This window comes from Salarias fasciatus, chromosome 11 (genome assembly GCF_902148845.1).
Source record: "Salarias fasciatus chromosome 11, fSalaFa1.1, whole genome shotgun sequence".
In the NCBI taxonomy this organism is placed as follows: Eukaryota; Metazoa; Chordata; class Actinopteri; order Blenniiformes; family Blenniidae; genus Salarias; species Salarias fasciatus.
The window spans coordinates 21,763,575-21,782,471 of NC_043755.1; the positions used below are offsets into that span (position 1 = coordinate 21,763,575).

Consider the following 18,897-nt stretch of genomic DNA (forward strand, 5'->3'; position numbering starts at 1 on the left):
AGCTTTTTTTCTTATCTTTTGGAGGACAACATCTTGTAATTAGTGAATAAATGTCTCTGGACAGAGAAGGTAGGAGTGTTCTGGACTTTTCTGGGCAAGTACGCAAACGGGTGGGACTTAATTGTCTGGGTAACGGATTTAATTGGTACACCTGTGTTGCCGGTAATTTGGTGTTAGCCTCTGGAATGGAAGCGTTACGTTCATCAGCTCCTTTTTGTTTATTTTTTTAGCTTCAATTTAAAGAAAACAATTGGAATGAAACCGTTTGGACAACTTCACGTTGGTCAATGCTGATAAATGTCCGGGATGAAGCTAAAGAGAGTGTCACCGTGCTCATAGGGGAAGATTAGCATGTTAGCTTCTTTTCGATGATGTTAAACGAACCAAATTCCAAAAAATAAATAAAACCTCTCCACATCAAGAATTACATTAATGTTTTCATATATGGGTCTTGAATCATGTAAATTAGGTATCAATAATGTATCAATATTAATTTATATTCTTTTCCTCCTATTTTCATGAAAAACGACAGAAGAGGATATTCCCTCCTCCAGCTTTTCAGTGTTTTCTTTCTATGTCAAGTTCAGTTATAATACTGAGCCTACCAATAATTCATGAAATCCTTATCATATATTAGAATTTTGATTTATCATTTGTATAATAATCATTAATGTTAATAATCTGATTCATTGTTGCATTAATAGTTAATAACATGTTCACATAAGCAAAGAGGATTTAAAATGTAATGTTTCATGACATATAGTATCTGTTCTGATTCGATACTTACCCCAAATGATTATCCAGGATTGACTGAGTCACCTGGCTGCACAGGTAACCTCTGGGGTTTCCCTCTCTGACAGATGGCAGCACGGCGGCGGACGCAGAACCCAGTGAGAACCTGGACACGGACCCAGGTGAAGATACGGGCCCTGGTGAGAAAGTGGACACGGGGGCAGATGTGACACCTGGTGAGAACGTGGACTGGTTGGGGGACAGAAACCCCGCCTTCCTGGAGTCCGCTGCTAAACATTTAGCGCTTCTGGCTTTGATGGAGAGGACGGGCTACGAGATGCTACAGGTGAACGGACAGAGGACGTATGGTCCCCCGCCAGGTGAGACTCGCCGGTCATCTGGAAAGACCGCAGAAAAATAGGAGCTGGTAAAAATATAAAACCTGTGTGTGTCTATCTGTGTGTGTCTCAGGGTGGGACGGCCCACCGCCCCCTCATGGCTGTGAGGTATTTGTGGGGAAGATTCCCAGAGACATGTATGAAGACGAGCTGGTCCCTCTGTTTGAGCGCGCTGGACAAATCTATGAGTTCAGACTGATGCTGGAGTTCAGTGGAGAGAACCGAGGCTACGGCTTTGTCAAGTTCAGCAGCAGGTGACTCTCTCTGTCTCTGACTGGCTGTCCTGGCTTAAAGACAGCTGTGATTGCATCACTTATCGTGTGTGTGTGTGTGTCAGAGACGAGGCTCACAGAGCAATCCAGCTGTTGGATAACTCAGAGGTTCGTCCGGGAAAGTTTATCGGTGTGTGTCCCAGTGTGGACAACTGCCGTCTCTTCATCAGCCCCATCCCCAGAGACGAGACGAAGGACCACATCCTGGAGGAGATGAAGACAGTAAACACATGCGCGCGCGTACACACACACACACACTCTCACACACACACAGAGTTGTGATTGTGTTGTTTTCATGTTGTACCAGGTCACAGACGGTGTAGTGGATGTGATTGTCCCTCTGAACTCTTCAGATGAAGGAATCAGAAATCGTGGATTTGCTTTCATCGAATATGAATCCCACAAAGCTGCAGCCCTGGCGAGGAGGAAGCTGATCACAGGTACTCCTCTCTACTCCTCACTACTCTCTATTACTCCTCCTCATTACTGCTCATTCCTCCTCAGTACAGCCGTTTGGACACCACATCCGGGTCAAGTGGGCGGAGTCGGAGACGGACAAGAATCAGGAGGCCGTACAACACATCAAGGTCCTCTATGTGAGTCAGCCCAGCTCAAACCCGGCGTGGCTCTTAGTGTCGCAGCCTCGGATTGGTGGATCCTCTCCTGCCTCTGACTGACTGGCAGCGCTGCTCTTGGGCCTCCTGCAGGTGTGCAACCTGCAGCCTCAGACCTCGGAGGAGACCCTCCAGCAGGAGTTCTCCCGCTTCAGTCCGGGCTGCGTGGAACGCGTCAAGAAGTTCAACAGCTACGCCTTCATCCACTACCGCCACCGCGGCGAAGCCATGATGGCGCTCCGGCTCATGAACGGAGCCCACATCGACGGCGCCGCCGTGGAGGTCCGGCTGGCCAAGGAAGGGAACGCCGCCAGGAGGAGGTCCAATGGGCAGGGCAGCCTGGGTGGAGGAGGAGGAGGAGACCTCGGCTCCTCCAAGAGATCCAAACCTCTGCAGGCTAACCAGGGAAACCCCCTCTATAACGCCGCAGGAGGAGGCGGCGGCGCTGGAGGTGAGGAGGGGCAACTGCAGGAGCAACGCTGACCGGCTCGTATATTGTGAATGTTTAACCATTCTAAGCTAACCTGAGACCAGTTGAAAAGCAAAAATGCTGGGACAGACTCCAGCTGCGATGGACGGAGTCTCTCTGCAGGCTGCGCCTCATTGCCGCCCTCTGTGACCCCTCAGAGGACCTGTTCCCCCTGCTCCCCGGCACTCCGCTCTCGCCCACCAGCCTGCTGGCCCTGAAGTCCTGTCAGCTCACGTCGGGCGTCTCTCTGCTGGAGTTCCACTGCATGAGGATGTTCTGGAGCCCGCCAGAATACTACCTGTTCTCCACACAGGGCCCCAACGGCAAGCTGCTGCTCATATATAAGGTATACACACACACACACACACACACACACACACACACACACACACACACACACACACACACACACACAGTCACCTCACTTTCAGCTGAAGCTAAAGGTGTGTTTTTTTTGTATACAGCATATTTTTATCATACTAGTTGGTTAACAGCTGTTTTCGTTTTGGACTAAAGAACAGACCAGGAAGGTACTTCATTGCTTCATTCACAACATTGTCAACCACCAGGCTTTAAAGCACGTGTGTGTGTGTGTGTGTGTGTGTGTGTGTGTGTGTGTGTGTGTGTGTGTGTGTGTGCAGGTGGTAATACCGTCCACTCAGAGAACCTTCATGCCCAGTGTGCTGTGCCTGCTGCAGGAGAATGCCAAAGAGTTGGCCGCAAAGTTCACCCTGTGGAGCCTGGGTACGCACACACACACACACACACACACACATTAACACTCGTATTTAACCCTTGTGAGGGACTCCCTGTCCCTCTAGTGTTCCTACAAAAAAAAAAGAAAAAAAACCAGGTAAGGTAAAAAAACCGAATCCCAGCAATAAATAAATATGACTTGAAGTTTGTAGCTCCTTGTGTTGTCCCACTTCTGACTTTCCTAACTTGTGAGGTCAACACATATACCAGGGAAGCCATAAGAGCACTTGATTAAATACTTTTTTGCGTCACTCACAGCTCAGCTGGGCACCGGAACTGTGAGTGGTCGGCCCACAGACAGAGGTGAGTCAAGTTTCTGGTGCTTTAGCATATTTGTGATTAAGAGTTATGATGGGCATAAATCAAAAAATCAAACACTATCTGTCCTGTCTATACATTGGAAGTTTTAGATTTCGCCTCAGGATGCCTGGGGACCTGCAGATTCATGTCATTTTTTTTCCGGCTCCCCAAGCTGTTTATCTGCTCTTTTATTGCAGATTATAGTGAAAGAAGCAGATATATTGTTGGTTTGTTGTCATTTGGTATTACAGTTTATTTTGTTTTGCTTTCCTGTTTCTGAGTTGCGCATAAATCACATTTAATCAGTAAGTTATCTATACACACAACAATCATGCCGCTAATGAGTGTGTGGTCTTTCAAGGTGCAAGGCAGATAGTTTTTGATTTATGTGCATTCTAGCTCTGAGACAGAACTGCAAAAGCACAAAGAAACAGAAATGAGAATAATTCATCTGTCCGTGGGCCGTGGCTGAGCAGCATGTTGCCTCTGGAAAAATGAGGAAATAAAAACTATTTAACCTTGTTAATTTATCAGTGTGCATTTAAGGCGAGGAGAGGCGTTCATTTGATTTGTATTGTTCTCTCCACACATACAGTATGTGTGGTTCCATTGGAGCATCAGACTGTTGAGATCTACCACAGAAACAGTTTTTATTGTTTCCTCCTCAGGAAGAGGAGTCACTGAGACGGACACCACAGGAGGCCTGCTGTCCATGATCTGAGCTCCGTCCTCCTCACGACTCGTTCATCCCTTCATGCTGATTACTGGACGTTTGTTTGTGGCTGTCATGTTTCTGTTTGCCGTGTTCAAAGGTTCCTTGTCTGAAATAAAGATTTTGCGAACTTCCTCGTCAAGGTGCTTCCTGCAGGATGTGGCTCTCACCTCATCTTCCCAAAAACAAAATAACAGGTTGCACAAATATCCAGGACAGACATTCTTGACTTGAAATATATAAAGCAAATAAAGTCATAGAATTTAGCATATGTCAGGGCTGCTTCTTGAAAATAAACAATAGTTGAGAGTAATTTCATCTTGTTTCTGTATAGATCTAATATATTGATCGAGGACACAGGCTGAAATCACCTGGAGACATCCACCCTACACCACCGCTTAAGCTGCAGGCAGAGAATACAGCAGCCGTCATTTGAAGTACAGGATTCTAGAATATGTGGCATTTTGACATTTTTAATTGAATATAGTTTCACTTTAAAATACTCAAAAGATGTTTACTCTACCCCAGTTAGAAGACAAATACAGTATGTGGTTAATATTTTAATTTTGCTTTTTTTAAAAAAAAATCACATTTATGAATAAAAGTGACGCTTTTTGGTCAAATGTAATGAAAGAATAAGTTAAAATGGAGATAAAATATGATCATAATCAATACATTTCCATATAAATCAACGTTGTTTTTTTGTAATTCATTATAAATTGAACACAAACAGAAACGTGAGGAATTTCCTCTTCACGTTGCATCATTGTTAAAGCGGAGCTGCAGCGCCCTCCTGTGGCATCTTGTGGTAACTGCAGAAATGACAGCTCCATGGATTCCAGTGTGTTCTTCTGTCATGTCAATGACACACACACACACACACACACACACACACACACACACACACACACACACACACACACACACACACACACACGGCACCAGGACTCGACCTCTGCTCGTCTGTGGAGGTGATGGCCTTTCCCTCTCTGTCCACTGGGGGGAGCCACTGGACCACGCTGCACAAACTGGAGCCGTGTCTGACTCCAAACTCCACCCTTGAACAGATGGTTTTTATTTGTTGTCTTAAAATCGACTATTTTTAACTGCTGACATGCGGATCAAACCTCATGCGTTGCACTGTGAAACTGCTGCAGGCTGCTATATATGCTCCCGTAATTTGTTCTAAATTTGCGATACTTGTTATTTTTCAATCCATCCATACTCACCACACAGGCCTTTTACCGTATATTAAACATATATTCTGCACAAAGAAGGTAAACTCTGTCTTCTTTAGCAGCGTTTTAAAAAGGAAAGGAAATTTAGCAAAAAGAACATGATAGTGACACATTTATTGCAACAATTAATTTGACATTAATGCGGTTTAAATTCTGTTTTATAAACTGAGTTGTAGCAAATACATTCACAGTGTGTCGTGACTGTAGGTTTATAGTTTGGTTCTTCAGTGCTTAAATTGTCTTTTTTCTTCTTAAGCTGCTGCATCAACCGAAATGGTGCAATCCACAGTTCTATTTAAGTAATTCAAAAATATTAATCCAACTATAAATATGTAGATTACATCTTGATAATGTGCATTTTTCTTTCACTACATACTAGTCAGATAAAGTCTCACTACAAAAACAGTGAAAGTCATTCATTTAATTTCTCTCTTCATAAGAGGACGGGTGTGTTCAGTAAAAGCAGGCACTATCAACCGAATAAATGAAGTAACAGTCGCAGTGAGCCAGCAGGCTGTTTCTGCATGGAAATATTCAAACAGTTCTTAATTTTTCCACATTTTTTAAATCATGTAACCTGCACCGTGGAAGCAGTGTTCATGTTTTCCTCTTCGGTATTGAGCTGTCTCTAAATCAGACATCAGGAAATGATTTGATGCAGAGAAAGAAAAGAGAAAGTCATGCAGCACAGTCCAGGGTCTGGATCTACAGGTGGGTCCACATCAGGGACTTCATGATCCACCGCAGGACTCTGCTCATCATCACAGTCTGAGCTTCCTGTCCTACAGGAAGGTGGAAGTAAAGGGAGCGGATCACACAACGGCTGATGTTTTCTTCTTTCTGGGAAGAAACAAAACAAACAAAACAAAACATGAAGGACAAAATTGTATTGTCACATACTTTCATCTAACTTCCACACCAAATCTCACATCGTATCTTCTACCTCAACGTTTTTGAAGAAATGATTGTTAATGCAGCATTTAATGTTCAGCATCATGTGACTGTAGCATAAACACTTTGGTGACTGAACTCTACAGTTGTACCTGATATTCTGGTTCCTCTCAGTCAGTCAGTGCTGATGCTGGGGCAGTAAAGTGTAAACAACTCTGGAGGAGTCCTTTGGTTTCTTATCCCCACCTGGTGGCAGGTTGTGTATCTGCACCTGATCCGTGCTGGAAGTAAACCACAGGAACCACTCAGGAGTCAATCTGCTCCTCTGTTTGCTCAAAAAGCCAATAAAATGTGTTTACATTCTTCTTAAAATAGGGGTTATCACAACAAACCTACAGAATGCAACAGATATTGGAGAAGTTTTTTTTTTTTTTTTTTTGACAATTCAGTGTATTTTGTATGAGATTGTCATCATTTTCTTTAGTAATTATTTGGTTTGTCTCAAATATAGATATCTCCATCAGGTATACTCTGCACCACAACAAAGAAAACCGTTAAATAAAAATAAAAGAAGTTATCACGGCACTGTTTGACTCGTCTGACTCAAGAGGAGTTTGGCTCCCCTGAGAGGTGACAGGAGAGAATAAATTGAAACAAAAGACAAAAAAAGAAAAAGGCTAAACAAAGCCTGGGAGGTAACAGGAAGTGTACCTGGACAGCTTGGAGTAGTGGACGGTGATGTATTTAGAGCTGCGACTCTCAGCGGGTGTGAGCGGAGGAGCGTCCATCAGAGGGACGATGGAGGGATGGGAGCCTTCACTGGAGTCCTCCGGCTCCTCCTGGACACACACACACACACACGCACACACACACAAATACAAATGTATTATCATCAGAACAACTTGTTAAATTCTTGAACTGATCTTTAATGTTGACCCATTTCTATATTCGTGCAGTAATCCTGACCTGGACTAAAGGTCGCCCCTGGTGGTCAAATGAATACATTGCAGTTAATATCACCATTTGGCTGGGTTTAGACGGGCCAGGTCTGGCCCTCGGGCCCTACGTCTGACATCCCTCATCTTCACCTTCACATCACCTCAGACTAGCCTCTCACCGGGATGTCGGACATCTTGCCCTTCCTCGCTGGGAACGGCTGCGGGGCCGACTCGTAGAAGAGGGTGTCGGCTGTCAGCGATGGACGCTGGGGAGTCACACACACTCTATAAATCATCCGCTCAGGCTGAGTTTCAAGATCAAAGATAAAAAAAAAAAAAAAAAACCCATCACAGACGAACTACAGTACCTTGTTTGCTACTTCTGCGGACTCCAGGTCCACTCTGTGCATGTTTTTACTGAGGGAACAAACAGCTCAGGGTGAGAAAGTGACAAAATAAACAACCTCTCAAAAAAACTGAAGCCAGATTAACATCGGTGTGTGTGATTTTCCTTCACCTGATCATGATGGCCACTGTGAGAGTGATGAGTCCGGCTGAAACGCCCACTGCTGAAGCCAAGGCGATGACCTTCAGACGACCTGCAGGGGTCAGGGGTCAGGGCAGCGAGGGTTATCAGCGAGAGTGGAAGCGAGAACGGTGAGGATGAATGAAAAGCAGAAGTGTTGGAGCTAAAATAGATCATCTCGCATAAAAATAGAAGCAGAGCGTGATCTGCAGCGGCCGTCTAGACTTTCAAGTCTTGTGTTTCCAGTTGTGATTTCCAAACCCAACTCCTCACTTCTTCAGCTGTCTAGACTCAAATAGCAGTTTTCCACAGCACCTCGTCACCTCCTCCTCCTCCTCCTCCTCCTCCTCCTCCTCCTCCTGCCCGGCCGGAGCGAGAGGGCTTCACATGACTCACAGTGACTCATAGAAAAACAGTCACAAATCATGAGGCAGGACACAACGGACGCCAGAGCCCGGAGCGCCGCCATCGTGACAGGCCCGGCTTCATCACTTATTATTTAACCTCAGCAGACATCACTCGCGCGCTAATCAGATAAATACTGCTCTTTCAGTGCGTCTTATAAAATCTCAATTCACAATATTGTGACTCAGAGGAATAACAGGAATAAGATCCTGTGGTGTGAATGTGTGGAAAGTGAAGAAATAAGAAAAACAGTGAAAATCCATCCTGAGGATGTGCAGCGATGGTACGAACCCTGATGATGGAGCAGAGCAGGAATCTCTGGCTTAAATAAAGTCCTTCAGAAAATACTTTAGACGTCATAATCAGTGCAGTTTTCTATTGTTCATGCCGTCAACCCTAAGATAGATTCTCTGATTATTGAATATGAGAGAAGGGGTATCATTAGTTCAGCTGCTTGAGCCCCGCGAGTCAACTTTCATAAAATGATCACATTATTGGTTTGATTGGCCATAAGAAGAAAAATTACATTTTTAACCACATTTGAGCCTATTTTCAACTGAAATTGCTCTGTAATTATGGTATCATATCAAAAACAAACACAACATTTCAGGAGATTAGTAGAAGAAATAACCAAAACGTTCCTGTGGTGAAAGCTCTCAGTTTGGACTTGAAATGCTCACGACCCTCACAACGATCTGAACTGTGCAGCCTCAGATGGCTTCATGAGGTCAAAGAGCTGGTCCGCGAGTCTCCGGGGCGGCCGTACCTCGCACCCGGACGGTGAGGACGGGCGAGCTGTGCGCTCCGATCCGGTTCCTGGCCTCGCAGTAGTACTGGCCGCTCTCGCCGGGCCCGACCTCCGAGAAGGTGAAGACCGGCCCCGACCTGGAGCCCCACGCTGCAGGACGGAGCACAGGAGACAATCACAGCTGACGGCTGCTCCGGAGCGGGAGCAGCCGGCCTCACCGACAGGCAGCCTTCACCACAGACACACTTAAGCACGGGCGACTTTGTAATGTCAAGCTTGAGTGGAACCACATTTTTGTACGATGCTAACATTGCACAGAGCCCCCGTCCAGCGCTAAGCGGTGCCACGTGAAGTTGTCCACGGCCGGGTAGGCCTGGCTGCTGCAGGTCAGCGTCAGAGGCTGGCCGGCCTCCAGCACGCTGGAGGGACGCGCCAGGACCGAGGTGTTCTTCGGAGGGTCTGGAGAGAGGGAAGAGGGAAGCTTCGCTGTGAGTGTGATCGGCGAGCGGGACGTAACACACACACACACACACACACACAGATCACGCTACAGCAGGACTCACAGAGCACCGTGAGCGTGGCCACAGGAGAGCTCTGGTATCCTAACGGGTTGGACGCCGTGCAGTAGTACTGGCCCGCATGGTGAGCGCGCACGGACAGGAAGGTCAGGTTCTGAAACGCACCCTTTGCTATCACCTGCTCACCCAGGATACGATACCAGGAGAACCTGCAGGAGACGATGACGATGACGAGGATGAAGATGATGATGACGATGATCTTTTATGAAAACGTGTAAAAAATCCCTTTGAGCTGAATGGTTTGAAAAAATAGGATGACGTATGCGAAGATCATGGAAGTGACGATGATGACAACAGTAATGAATCTTCCTCCGTGTGGCCACAGGCCTGGCTTCAGGTGTTCCTGCCGAGGTTCCTACCTGCTGGGCGCAGGCTGTGCCTGGCTGACGCAGCTCAGGTTCACATAGGAGCCTTCCCTGACGTCTCCAGGAGGACGCACCAGCACCCGGGTGTTCTTCGGAGCATCTGAGGAGGAAAAGCGAGGCAGCAGGAAAACTTAGGGTGTGTGTTTGGAACTAAAAGCTGTGCTGAAATTATCTTCTTATCAGCAAACTGCTTATAAGGGTGTCGAATTTTTCAAGTAACAAAGAGGAAAGTAGTTTGTTCAACAGAGTTTCATGAAAATGTTGATATTTTTTGCAAAATGAAAGAATCTCAGCATGAATTTTCATGCTACCTCCTGACGCCGGCCGGCCCGCTGGAGGCAGACACACACACTCAGGCGTTTGATTTTGAGCAGTTCCTGACGTGGAGGTCACTCGCTGTGTCTGCGATACTTGCCAAACGCGCGGCGGACTCACATGTGACGTTGAGGAGAAGCGGTCTGGAGCGGTCGGTCCCCAGCGAGTTCCGCGCCACGCAGAAGTACTCTCCCCCGTCCGTGTGTCGGAGGCGAGGCAGATGGAGCTGAGGCCGGAAGCTGTCCGGGATGCTGCCGCTCTCCATGTCTGGGAAGCAGCCAGAGCTCAGCGAACACGCAACGTCGCCAAGACAACAGCATGATGGGAAATATTTACATTCAGTGACAACAAAAGCCAAGCATGACTCTGCAGGATGGAGTGAGCTTTATGAGTAACTGTTAAGGTGCACGTCCCTCTGAGCTTTGGGTGGAGAAACGCTCCTGGCTTGTGTTGGTTCAGTGTTGTCCTTCACCTTTGAACCACGCGAAGCTCTCCACAGGCGGAGCGGCGTCACTGCTGCAGGTCAGAGTGACGGAGCCACCCTCCGACACCGCCACCGAAGGGAAGGCCGCGATGAGGGTGGAGCGAGGGGCGTCTGGATGGAGAGAAACAGCAGGGATGGGGGTCAGAGGGAGGGAAAAGAGCGAACGGTAATGATCTGTCCATCATCTATGGTCAGAGGGTCAGGGAGGCTGGACACAATGTCAGACTGCAGACATCGAGACGACAAGCAATATACAAACAAATACGTTGATCTACAGGAAGAAAAACTAAAATCACAGCTGAAGAAGTTTTGGTTTTAAAGGTGCTGTAGGCAGGATTCGGCATCTCCGCCATCTTGCTTAGGGTTACCGAAGCAAGATGGCGATTTGACCCATCTAAGATGGCGATTTGAAACCCAGCACAGCCAATCCTGTCCTGTTTTCTCTGACATCACGCCCTTACGCAAGTTAAGCCCCTCTCACAAAACCGTGCGATGAACGCCCCTCGACCAATCACGGTCAGAGCCTCAGGGGCTCTTCTGATTGGTCAAAGATACCTGGAGCTGTCGAGATTCCTTTTCAGCTCAGAACAGAGACAGACAGAAATGCTGCGCCCTCGCGGTAGAGCAATTATGCTACACTCCTAAAGGATTATCAATGGATACTCTAATATTTAATCCAAAGAAAACACAGAAAAATTAGCATTGACTAGCAAAATCCTGCCTACAGCACCTTTAAAACTTTTGAGGCTTAATTACTTAGTTTATATAAGAAATTGCTGTGAAGCACACAAGCTACAATCCTGAGAATAATGTGTGTTTTACTTAGAATCCAACAGATGAGTCCTACAAACACAAAAGGACAGAGGTGCCAAACATAAGGTCTGTGGGTCTACACCAGTCCCACCAGTTTTTATTTATTTGTTTTTTTAAACAAAGTAACTCTATCGAAGTGTAGCAGACTGAGACCTGCGTTGAGATATCAGTGATGCTGCCATGAAAAATAAAAGATAAAAAAAACAGCTTTAGCCTCAAAGCCATGCTGTCAGAGTGAGTTTGTAAAAACAGGCAGCACACTCTATTTTGTACCAGAAGGTTTCATTAAAATGGGCTTCATGTTGAGGTTTTAGTCATTTTCTGTAGAAACTGATTGGTTTTGTGAAAATTTACACCACAACAAAGAAAAACACGAAGGTTTAAATTTAAAGGTTGTTGTTTTACTGGTCTGTTTGTTTCCCCAGAACGAAACTGTTTGACACCCCTGATCTAAAGTCTCCTGGTTCTGGTGGTCTTCGCTGACGTTACTCACGCCCCAGAGCCAGAGAGAGGGACGGCGACTGGACGTTCTGTGGTGGGATCGGCCGGCAGGTGTATTCTCCGACGTGTTGCTGATCAAAGCGGTTGATAATCATCCACTTCTCATAGGACCCCAGGTTCAAGCCGTTCCTGTATGAGCAGAAAACAAGAGCACGAGTCATTTAAAGGGTTAAAATACCTGTTCCTTGTCTTTGCTGACACACCTGTAGAGTGCAAGGCTTCTCCCCGGAGCGGCACACCCTCTGGCCTGGCAGCCGACAAACACTGTCTCTCCAAACCCAAACATGTTGGCCGGCCTGGCTGGATGCACCTGCACCTGCAGGTCTGAAACACACACACACACACACACACACACACACACACACAGACGAGTTCACACACTTCCCTACAACCGCTTCTTCAGTATGTGTTGGCCTACCTGTAACAGCCAGACTGATGGTGTCAGGAGACGTCCACCGTCCCAGCGGCTGGTCCGTCTCAAACCTGAAGTGGTACTGACCAGCGTCGCTCAGCTTCACCCCCCGAACCTGCACCGAGCAGCTGGAGTAGCTGCCCCCGATGTACCTGCGGTTAGTCGATTCAAAATTCCTGAGACTTTCAAAGCACCCTCATTTCACCTTCATCACGTGGATGAGGCGTACTCGCTCGCACCGTGTGCGTCCGCGGTAGGACAGGCTGACGTGGCTGGGATCGGTGTGGTGGGCGAACTCCCGGCGACCCTCAGCCGACACACGAAACCACATGACTCGCTTCACGCTGTGACCTGCAAGGACAAACACAAAAACATAACACTGTGTCTTGAAGTGACTGAGCTGTATTTGAGTTGAACCGATCTGAATGGATCTGCTGTCGTACCTGACGGGTAGTCATACCGGCAGGGCAGAGTGACCGTGGTCCCTGCCCACACGCAGATCTCCCTGCGTGAAAACGACACACTCCACCTGCTTTGAGTTCCTGCGGGACGCACAAACTCCAGTAAGTGAGATTAAATTCATATCCGCGAGCTTATAAACTCATTCTCCCATCTGCTTTCCAATCAAACACCGTGTCGAGAAAGAATCAGCGCCTACATGCGTTGTGCCACATAAAACAGCTCCTCCAGCTGCAGAGGATACATTCTTGGAAACTTTAGGAAGTGTAAATTTCAATAAGCCACAAGTAAAACGGTTCCTCCACTGGACTCCTCGGAGGAAAACGTGTCAAACCGCAGTGCTCAGCGCCGGTTTCAGACAGCGACACCGAGCGCGGCGCTGTGTTAATGTGCCGTGATGAGCAGCCGTGGTGTCCTCCCGAGCCGCTAACTGCCTGCCTGGCTGACTACCTTGCACAAAAGGCAATCAATACTTATAAATAAACCCGAGCGTAAAGGCAAGGGCACCTGGCTGCAGGACCTTTTGAGCATAAAGGATCCCTGGAATTATTTTGTTTGCTTGATGGCTTTTCTTTATTTTAACAATAATTTTCCCATATGGGAAACGCTTAGAAATTAGGAGTAAAATATGAAATATAAAATCTATCACAGAGAATACAAAACTTCCCATACATTCAACTCATTTCAGAGGCTGAAAACAGCATTTAAAAGTTGAGCGTGTGTTTTCTTACCTGGTGAAGCTGTGAGGATGATACCCAGGATTAACACACCTGCCGACATCTCCGCTGACACCAGCTCTGTAACGTCACCGGAGGAGGAGAAACGCTCAGAGCCGCTTTTAAATCTGGATTTAAAATCCATCCAAGCTGATTAAACACAAACCTCTCACCTCGCAGAGTGTCTGCATTCACCTGGCCGTCGTGTGGTGTGCGCCTCCAGCTGTGGCTTTTGTAGCAACGGAGGATGCAGAGTGTGTTGATGTGAGATGGGAGGAGGAGGAAGGGGAGGAGGATGAGGATGATGATGATGAGGAGGGGGAGGAAGTACATGTGCTCGCTGTTAAAGGAAGTTCAGCCGTCTCTTTCTATTTTCACTTTTCTTCCCATTGAAAGTGTTTCTAAGGTCACTGCTCTGATGACTGGAATTTCCTTTTTTAGCGTCGAAATCAAAATGTGACCTCCTTGTGATCACGATGGCCTCTTTTAGCTGAATGAGGCAACTCAGGCAAGGTCAAATGTCATTAACCTCTAGTAAATAAACTATTAGTAGGCAACAGCGTGCAGCATTCAATCAAAAGTAAAATATAAGAGAATTTCCATTTGTAATCCAGGGGTTGGATTTGATTCTAGTTTATTGTTATTGTGCCATTTAGCGTTTCCTTTCCTTGGGTTTGTGCAGATTTTGTTTGGACTTGTTTGGAACTGGAACTTCATGGTCTGAGCCGCCTGCCGCCATCATTTCTGCAGCAAGTGGACTGATGTCTGCTTGTCGTCCTCAGTATCTGACCTCTCCTTTTGTCTTCTTCTAACCCCAACCGCAACAGCAGAAAGTCTCCTCTGAGTCTGCCAGAGATGTTCACAAGCCTTTTTTGGCCAAGTCCAAGTCAAGTCTCAATTGTGGGGTGAGACCTGGTCAAGTCTCAAGTCTTTAGTCACGAGTCCAAGTCTAAGTCCAAGTCCAGAGATGCCAGTTTGAGAACTGCTGTTATCATGCAAACCTATGATTTTAGTTGTGCTGTATATTTTTTCAATGGAAATAATTTCTCAGTTTTTGTTTGTTAGTGAAAAAACAAAGTATAACCCAGTATAAAACAGTACAAAAACAGTCAAAATCATCTTTGCAGTATGAAAAAAAAACAAAGCGCAATATGTTGTAGAAAAACATAATGAAGTAAAATGTGCATTTTCAGAATCCAAATTGTTAAATATATCACAGAAAAAATATCTAATTGCGTTGGCGTGCGTCTCCGTGCGTAATTGATCACAGAAGGCGGCCGTGCTCCTGTGTTTACGCGCAAAAATGTTTCCCTGACGGATGAAGTCCGAATTCCAGTGTAATATATCATTCGAAAAGCTCAACACATGCAGAACGTCAGGAAACTTTATTTAAATCCCCAAAATCCCCCAACACAACCAGATGGCCACTGGAGGCAGTAGATCAAAACATGGCGCATGACGCCTTTTTAACACTACAGAGGAAAACACCATCAATTCTGGTCAGAGAACAGCGTGTGGGCTGGAAATGACCACAAAACGGTAAGGAAATAAATAAATAAAATATGTTGCTTCTGATGTGAATAGTTTTGGGCTTTGGTGCAATCTGAGCTGCTGGCTGTGAAATGTGAAGGTCTGGTGTCTGTGGGACTCCCATTCAGTACCGTCACATGTCAAAGTCATCATCTGTGCAGGTTGTAGTCTTGGAAAACATTTTTTAATGTATCAAAAAAATAATCAAGTAAAATAAATCCGTGGTTTGTTAATCAACATGGGACATTATGGATACCCACAGTAGAATCCCTGAGCTGTCTCTCTTTGGAGAATTAAATTAAATATTCCACTGAGGGGAGAAATTTCCTATATGACATTTGAAACACTATGATTAGAAAAAGTACGTTGAGGACACTAAACATGTCAACGCTGTATCCATAGAGTTGAAAATAATGGGATCAGGATTGACATTGGGCTTTCATATTCAGTGTGTGTGTGTGTGTGTGTGTGTGTGTGCGTGTGTGTGTGCCTATATTATAATAAAATTTATGTAATGAATTTGGAAAGACCCCAGGAAGAATAGCTACTGAGATTTCAGTGGCTAATGGGGATCTTAATAAACTAAACTAAACTAAACTAAACGCTGTTTGAATCTTAAAAAATTATCTGTAACATGAACTCTAAACACAGGCTTGGGTGCAGCTTCATTTGAATGATGTATTGATGAACCTCTCCTGATGGACCCACGCTTCTTCGTGTGACGGATCTGTTCTCGGCGACTCCCAACATGATATCTGATTGTTTGCGGCCACAGAGGGGAAAGTACCAGCCGAAGGCTTGGCAGACCTTCACTGTCATGGCAACCAAAACAAACACATGAAGCAGGCCGAGTCCGGTCAGCTTTAGAAAAAGAGCTTGGTTTGGGTTAGAATAACTTCTGCCTCGCTCTATCTGTTCTCATGGAGGCGTTGAAGAAAATAAACCCAAAATGAAATCAGTCCAAAAAGGTTCATTGGTCTTCCAAGTTATAATCCAAAACAAAGGTTCATTTCCCTGGTCTTTTGAAATGAACCTTTGTTTTGCAAAATGAAATCAGTTTGATACTTTTGTTGAAATTACTGTATCGATTCTATGATCACACCATTGTGACTTTCTGTTGGTGTTTTTAATCTGTTTAAAAAAGGAAGAGAGACATAGACAGAAGCAATCCGATGCAGAGAACAGCACAGGATCAGCGTTTGTATGTATTTATTGGTGTCTTCAAGTGTTTCTGGTGTTTGGTGTGTGCAAAGTCTTACTGACAAAGCAATGGCACAATCACCATCAGTCTGTTTTCACTGACATTTGGTTTGATTTATTTCACACAAACATGTTTCACCACTACATATACCCCTCCGGGTCGGCTGTCGGATGAAATTTACTTCAGATTCTAATAAAAGTATTGTGAGACTTAACACAATGCATTGGAGAGATTCAGAGATTCGGTGAAACGGTTTCCAACTCTTTTGGAGCTCTGGAGATAAACAGGTAAGATTTCAACAAAATTAGATTTGCACATGTCAAAGAAAACAGAAGACACTTCCCAGAATCTAAAACAGACCTCGAAGTCCATTACCATTTATAGTACCAACAAGCACGTGAAGAGTTTGGACTAAACCTGACAGGCACATGGAGAACATGCAAACCCCTCCAGAGCTCAGAGGAATCCGATTAGCCTCTGCGAATTGTCTGCATGAGTCACTTTGCTCTGTTACTTGAGCCATTGTTCATGCAGAACATTGATTAGTGAGGGGTGTTTATGTGCAGCGCTCAGTGGTCTGACTGATCGTGTGGTCACCGCGACCGTGTCTTCACTTTCCACCAACGCCGCCGCGATATTGGTGCAAACTCTGACCGCCGTGGCGGAGCGACGCGCACGTATGGTTCACTGGGCGAAGTGGAACCGGGCCCGTTGGCGTACATTAATATCCATAAGTCAAACAGACGCGCACTCAGCAGCCCAGATGTCCTCTCATCCGCCGCTCTAATTGAGAACTGTTGGCACGGAGAGCTACCCACAGCCAGACGTGGGGAAGTTCGAGACCTCTCAGTCAACTGTGTCCACTTAGCCTGATGAGTCTAAATGACTTTAACATCCTACCCTGCCACATCGTGGCCAATAGATGTCAGTTTAGCGTCACGACGTGGCCAATGGGCTACTTACCCCAGCCCTGACCCACCGCTGATGATGATGTACAGTTTAACGTTTAGGTCGGTCTGTGCAGACGGACATCCAGGCGGAGGGCAAGTCAGGGCTTCACAGATAATCTTGATCAACATCTGGAAATACGCGCCGACATTTAACTCATTAGCCGACTGAAGATGATCGAAGAAGACAGCACGAGGGCTCAGTGCTCTCTGATTGTATTTGCTGTTTGTCGTGCGGGATTTCAGCATGTGCAGACTCGCTTACCGTCGCTCCTCAGTTTATTAGAGCATTTTATAGTAACAGTCAACATGTTTCTCATTTGGATCCTAACATATTATTTGTTTCAAGGGGTCTGCGTTATGTTGAGTCAGTTATCGGAGCTCAGCTTTCAACAGCAGGCTTATAATAAGGACCAGGGGCTGTATGGGAGAGAAAGCTTCAGACTGAAGTCAAAATCTTCAGGATATGAGGCGAAATGAACAATATATTCCAGTTCACAGATTGCTACGTTGGATTATGGGCTGGGACCCAGAATGGGTCGCAGACCCTCCCTCTCATGGGTCTCCACAGGACAAGAACTCTTGTATGATTTAATGATCCTGGATACCAGTAAAAAAAAAAAAAAAAAAAAAAGTCATTTTGGTCTCCAACTGAAAACTTTTAAGAACCTTTACCAATTTTTTTTTTCTTTTACCGCCTCCTCCATATACGTTCTGCATTATGTTGAGTAAGAAGATTGGTGGGCTTTGAGCTTAACCTGTAACCACAGAATGACTTCAAAAGGATCACGGCACACTAATAGGTCAAAGCCTGATGTAATCTTAATCGAAAACAGAGCAGAGTAAACGAATGAAGAGAAACAGATGGATGGCGCTAGATTAAGTGTGACTGACCACAAACAGAGAGAGAAAGAGGGTGAGAGTGGGCGGAATGAGAAAGTTTGAAGGGAAAGGTAGGAGAGAGGCGGGGGGGGGGGGGGGGGGGGGGGGGGCAAAAACATATAATGAGGTAAGGTTGCTAAGGCGGGCAGAGTGCAGATGGAGCAGGAGAGGCAGTGGAAGTCGGGAGGAAAAGGTTCCAGCGTAGATAAGTGTTACATTTGTCATGGAGGCGGAAAAAAAGTGTGAGAGGGAGACGTAGACGGATGCATGACAGCGTATCCTGCCCTCACGGTAGGGAAGGGATCCATCCGCTGACCGCAGCCTGCAGGCCAGATGAAGTGCGACCGTCTGGTGGTCAGACTGGACCTGAAGATTTTCCGCTGTTGCAAAACACTTCCTGCCTGCTGTTTTCATGTAATGTGAGCGCTCGCAGTTTGCTCCCCTGCCATACTTTAAGTCGTACAATATGTTATTTCTGGGTTATTCCTTATGCCCACAGATTAGACTCTTGGCTCTCCAGGCCCTCCAGCGTTGGACGAGCTCCACATAAGCAAATAATGATCGGAGTGTCCAACATGTGTTAGTCTTCACATTGAGTGGCGCTCTCCACGGGGGGAAGTCTGGGCAGGAACGCCGATGATCAGAGCTACAATCACATCTGACAAGGTGATATGTTGTTTCTGCGCTGTCTTTAC

General features: G+C 46.0%; 2 protein-coding genes across 2 annotated transcripts; one reads left to right on the forward strand and one right to left on the reverse strand.

Moving 5' to 3' along the window:
- Positions 1–50: 50 nt before the first annotated feature.
- On the forward strand, positions 51–4,262 carry LOC115396515 (probable RNA-binding protein 46). Its single transcript, XM_030102411.1, has 10 exons — positions 51–69; positions 861–1,112; positions 1,204–1,384; positions 1,468–1,624; positions 1,710–1,842; positions 1,907–1,998; positions 2,110–2,452; positions 2,644–2,831; positions 3,127–3,229; positions 4,210–4,262. Exons 1-10 carry the CDS (start codon positions 51–53, stop codon positions 4,260–4,262), a joined length of 1,521 nt encoding a protein of 506 aa, XP_029958271.1.
- Positions 4,263–6,560: 2,298 nt separating this feature from the next.
- Positions 6,561–13,719, reverse strand: LOC115396516 (B-cell receptor CD22). Its single transcript, XM_030102412.1, has 17 exons — positions 13,658–13,719; positions 12,911–13,009; positions 12,707–12,818; positions 12,474–12,619; positions 12,259–12,379; positions 12,048–12,184; positions 10,730–10,852; positions 10,378–10,524; positions 9,937–10,042; positions 9,563–9,726; positions 9,309–9,458; positions 9,018–9,149; positions 7,838–7,919; positions 7,689–7,737; positions 7,500–7,586; positions 7,094–7,221; positions 6,561–6,663 (listed from the first exon to the last, which is right to left on the reverse strand). The coding sequence occupies exons 1-17, from the start codon at positions 13,704–13,706 to the stop codon at positions 6,561–6,563; spliced, it is 1,935 nt and encodes a 644-aa protein (XP_029958272.1). The 5' UTR covers positions 13,707–13,719.
- Positions 13,720–18,897: the final 5,178 nt, after the last annotated feature.

Excerpts from the sequence above, each read along its gene's own strand:
- LOC115396515 (XM_030102411.1), top strand. Across the intron at positions 1,113-1,203 it reads GACGTATGGTCCCCCGCCAG|GGTGGGACGGCCCACCGCCC; the intron begins GTGAGACTCGCC and ends TGTGTGTCTCAG. Across the intron at positions 1,843-1,906 it reads GAGGAGGAAGCTGATCACAG|TACAGCCGTTTGGACACCAC; the intron begins GTACTCCTCTCT and ends ATTCCTCCTCAG.
- LOC115396516 (XM_030102412.1), bottom strand. The coding sequence starts at position 13,706 with ATGTCGGCAGGTGTGTTAATCCTGGGTATCATCCTCACAGCTTCACCA. Across the intron at positions 9,727-9,936 it reads GCACAGCCTGCGCCCAGCAG|GTTCTCCTGGTATCGTATCC; the intron begins GTAGGAACCTCG and ends CGTCTCCTGCAG. Across the intron at positions 7,587-7,688 it reads CCGCAGAAGTAGCAAACAAG|CGTCCATCGCTGACAGCCGA; the intron begins GTACTGTAGTTC and ends GTGACTCCCCAG.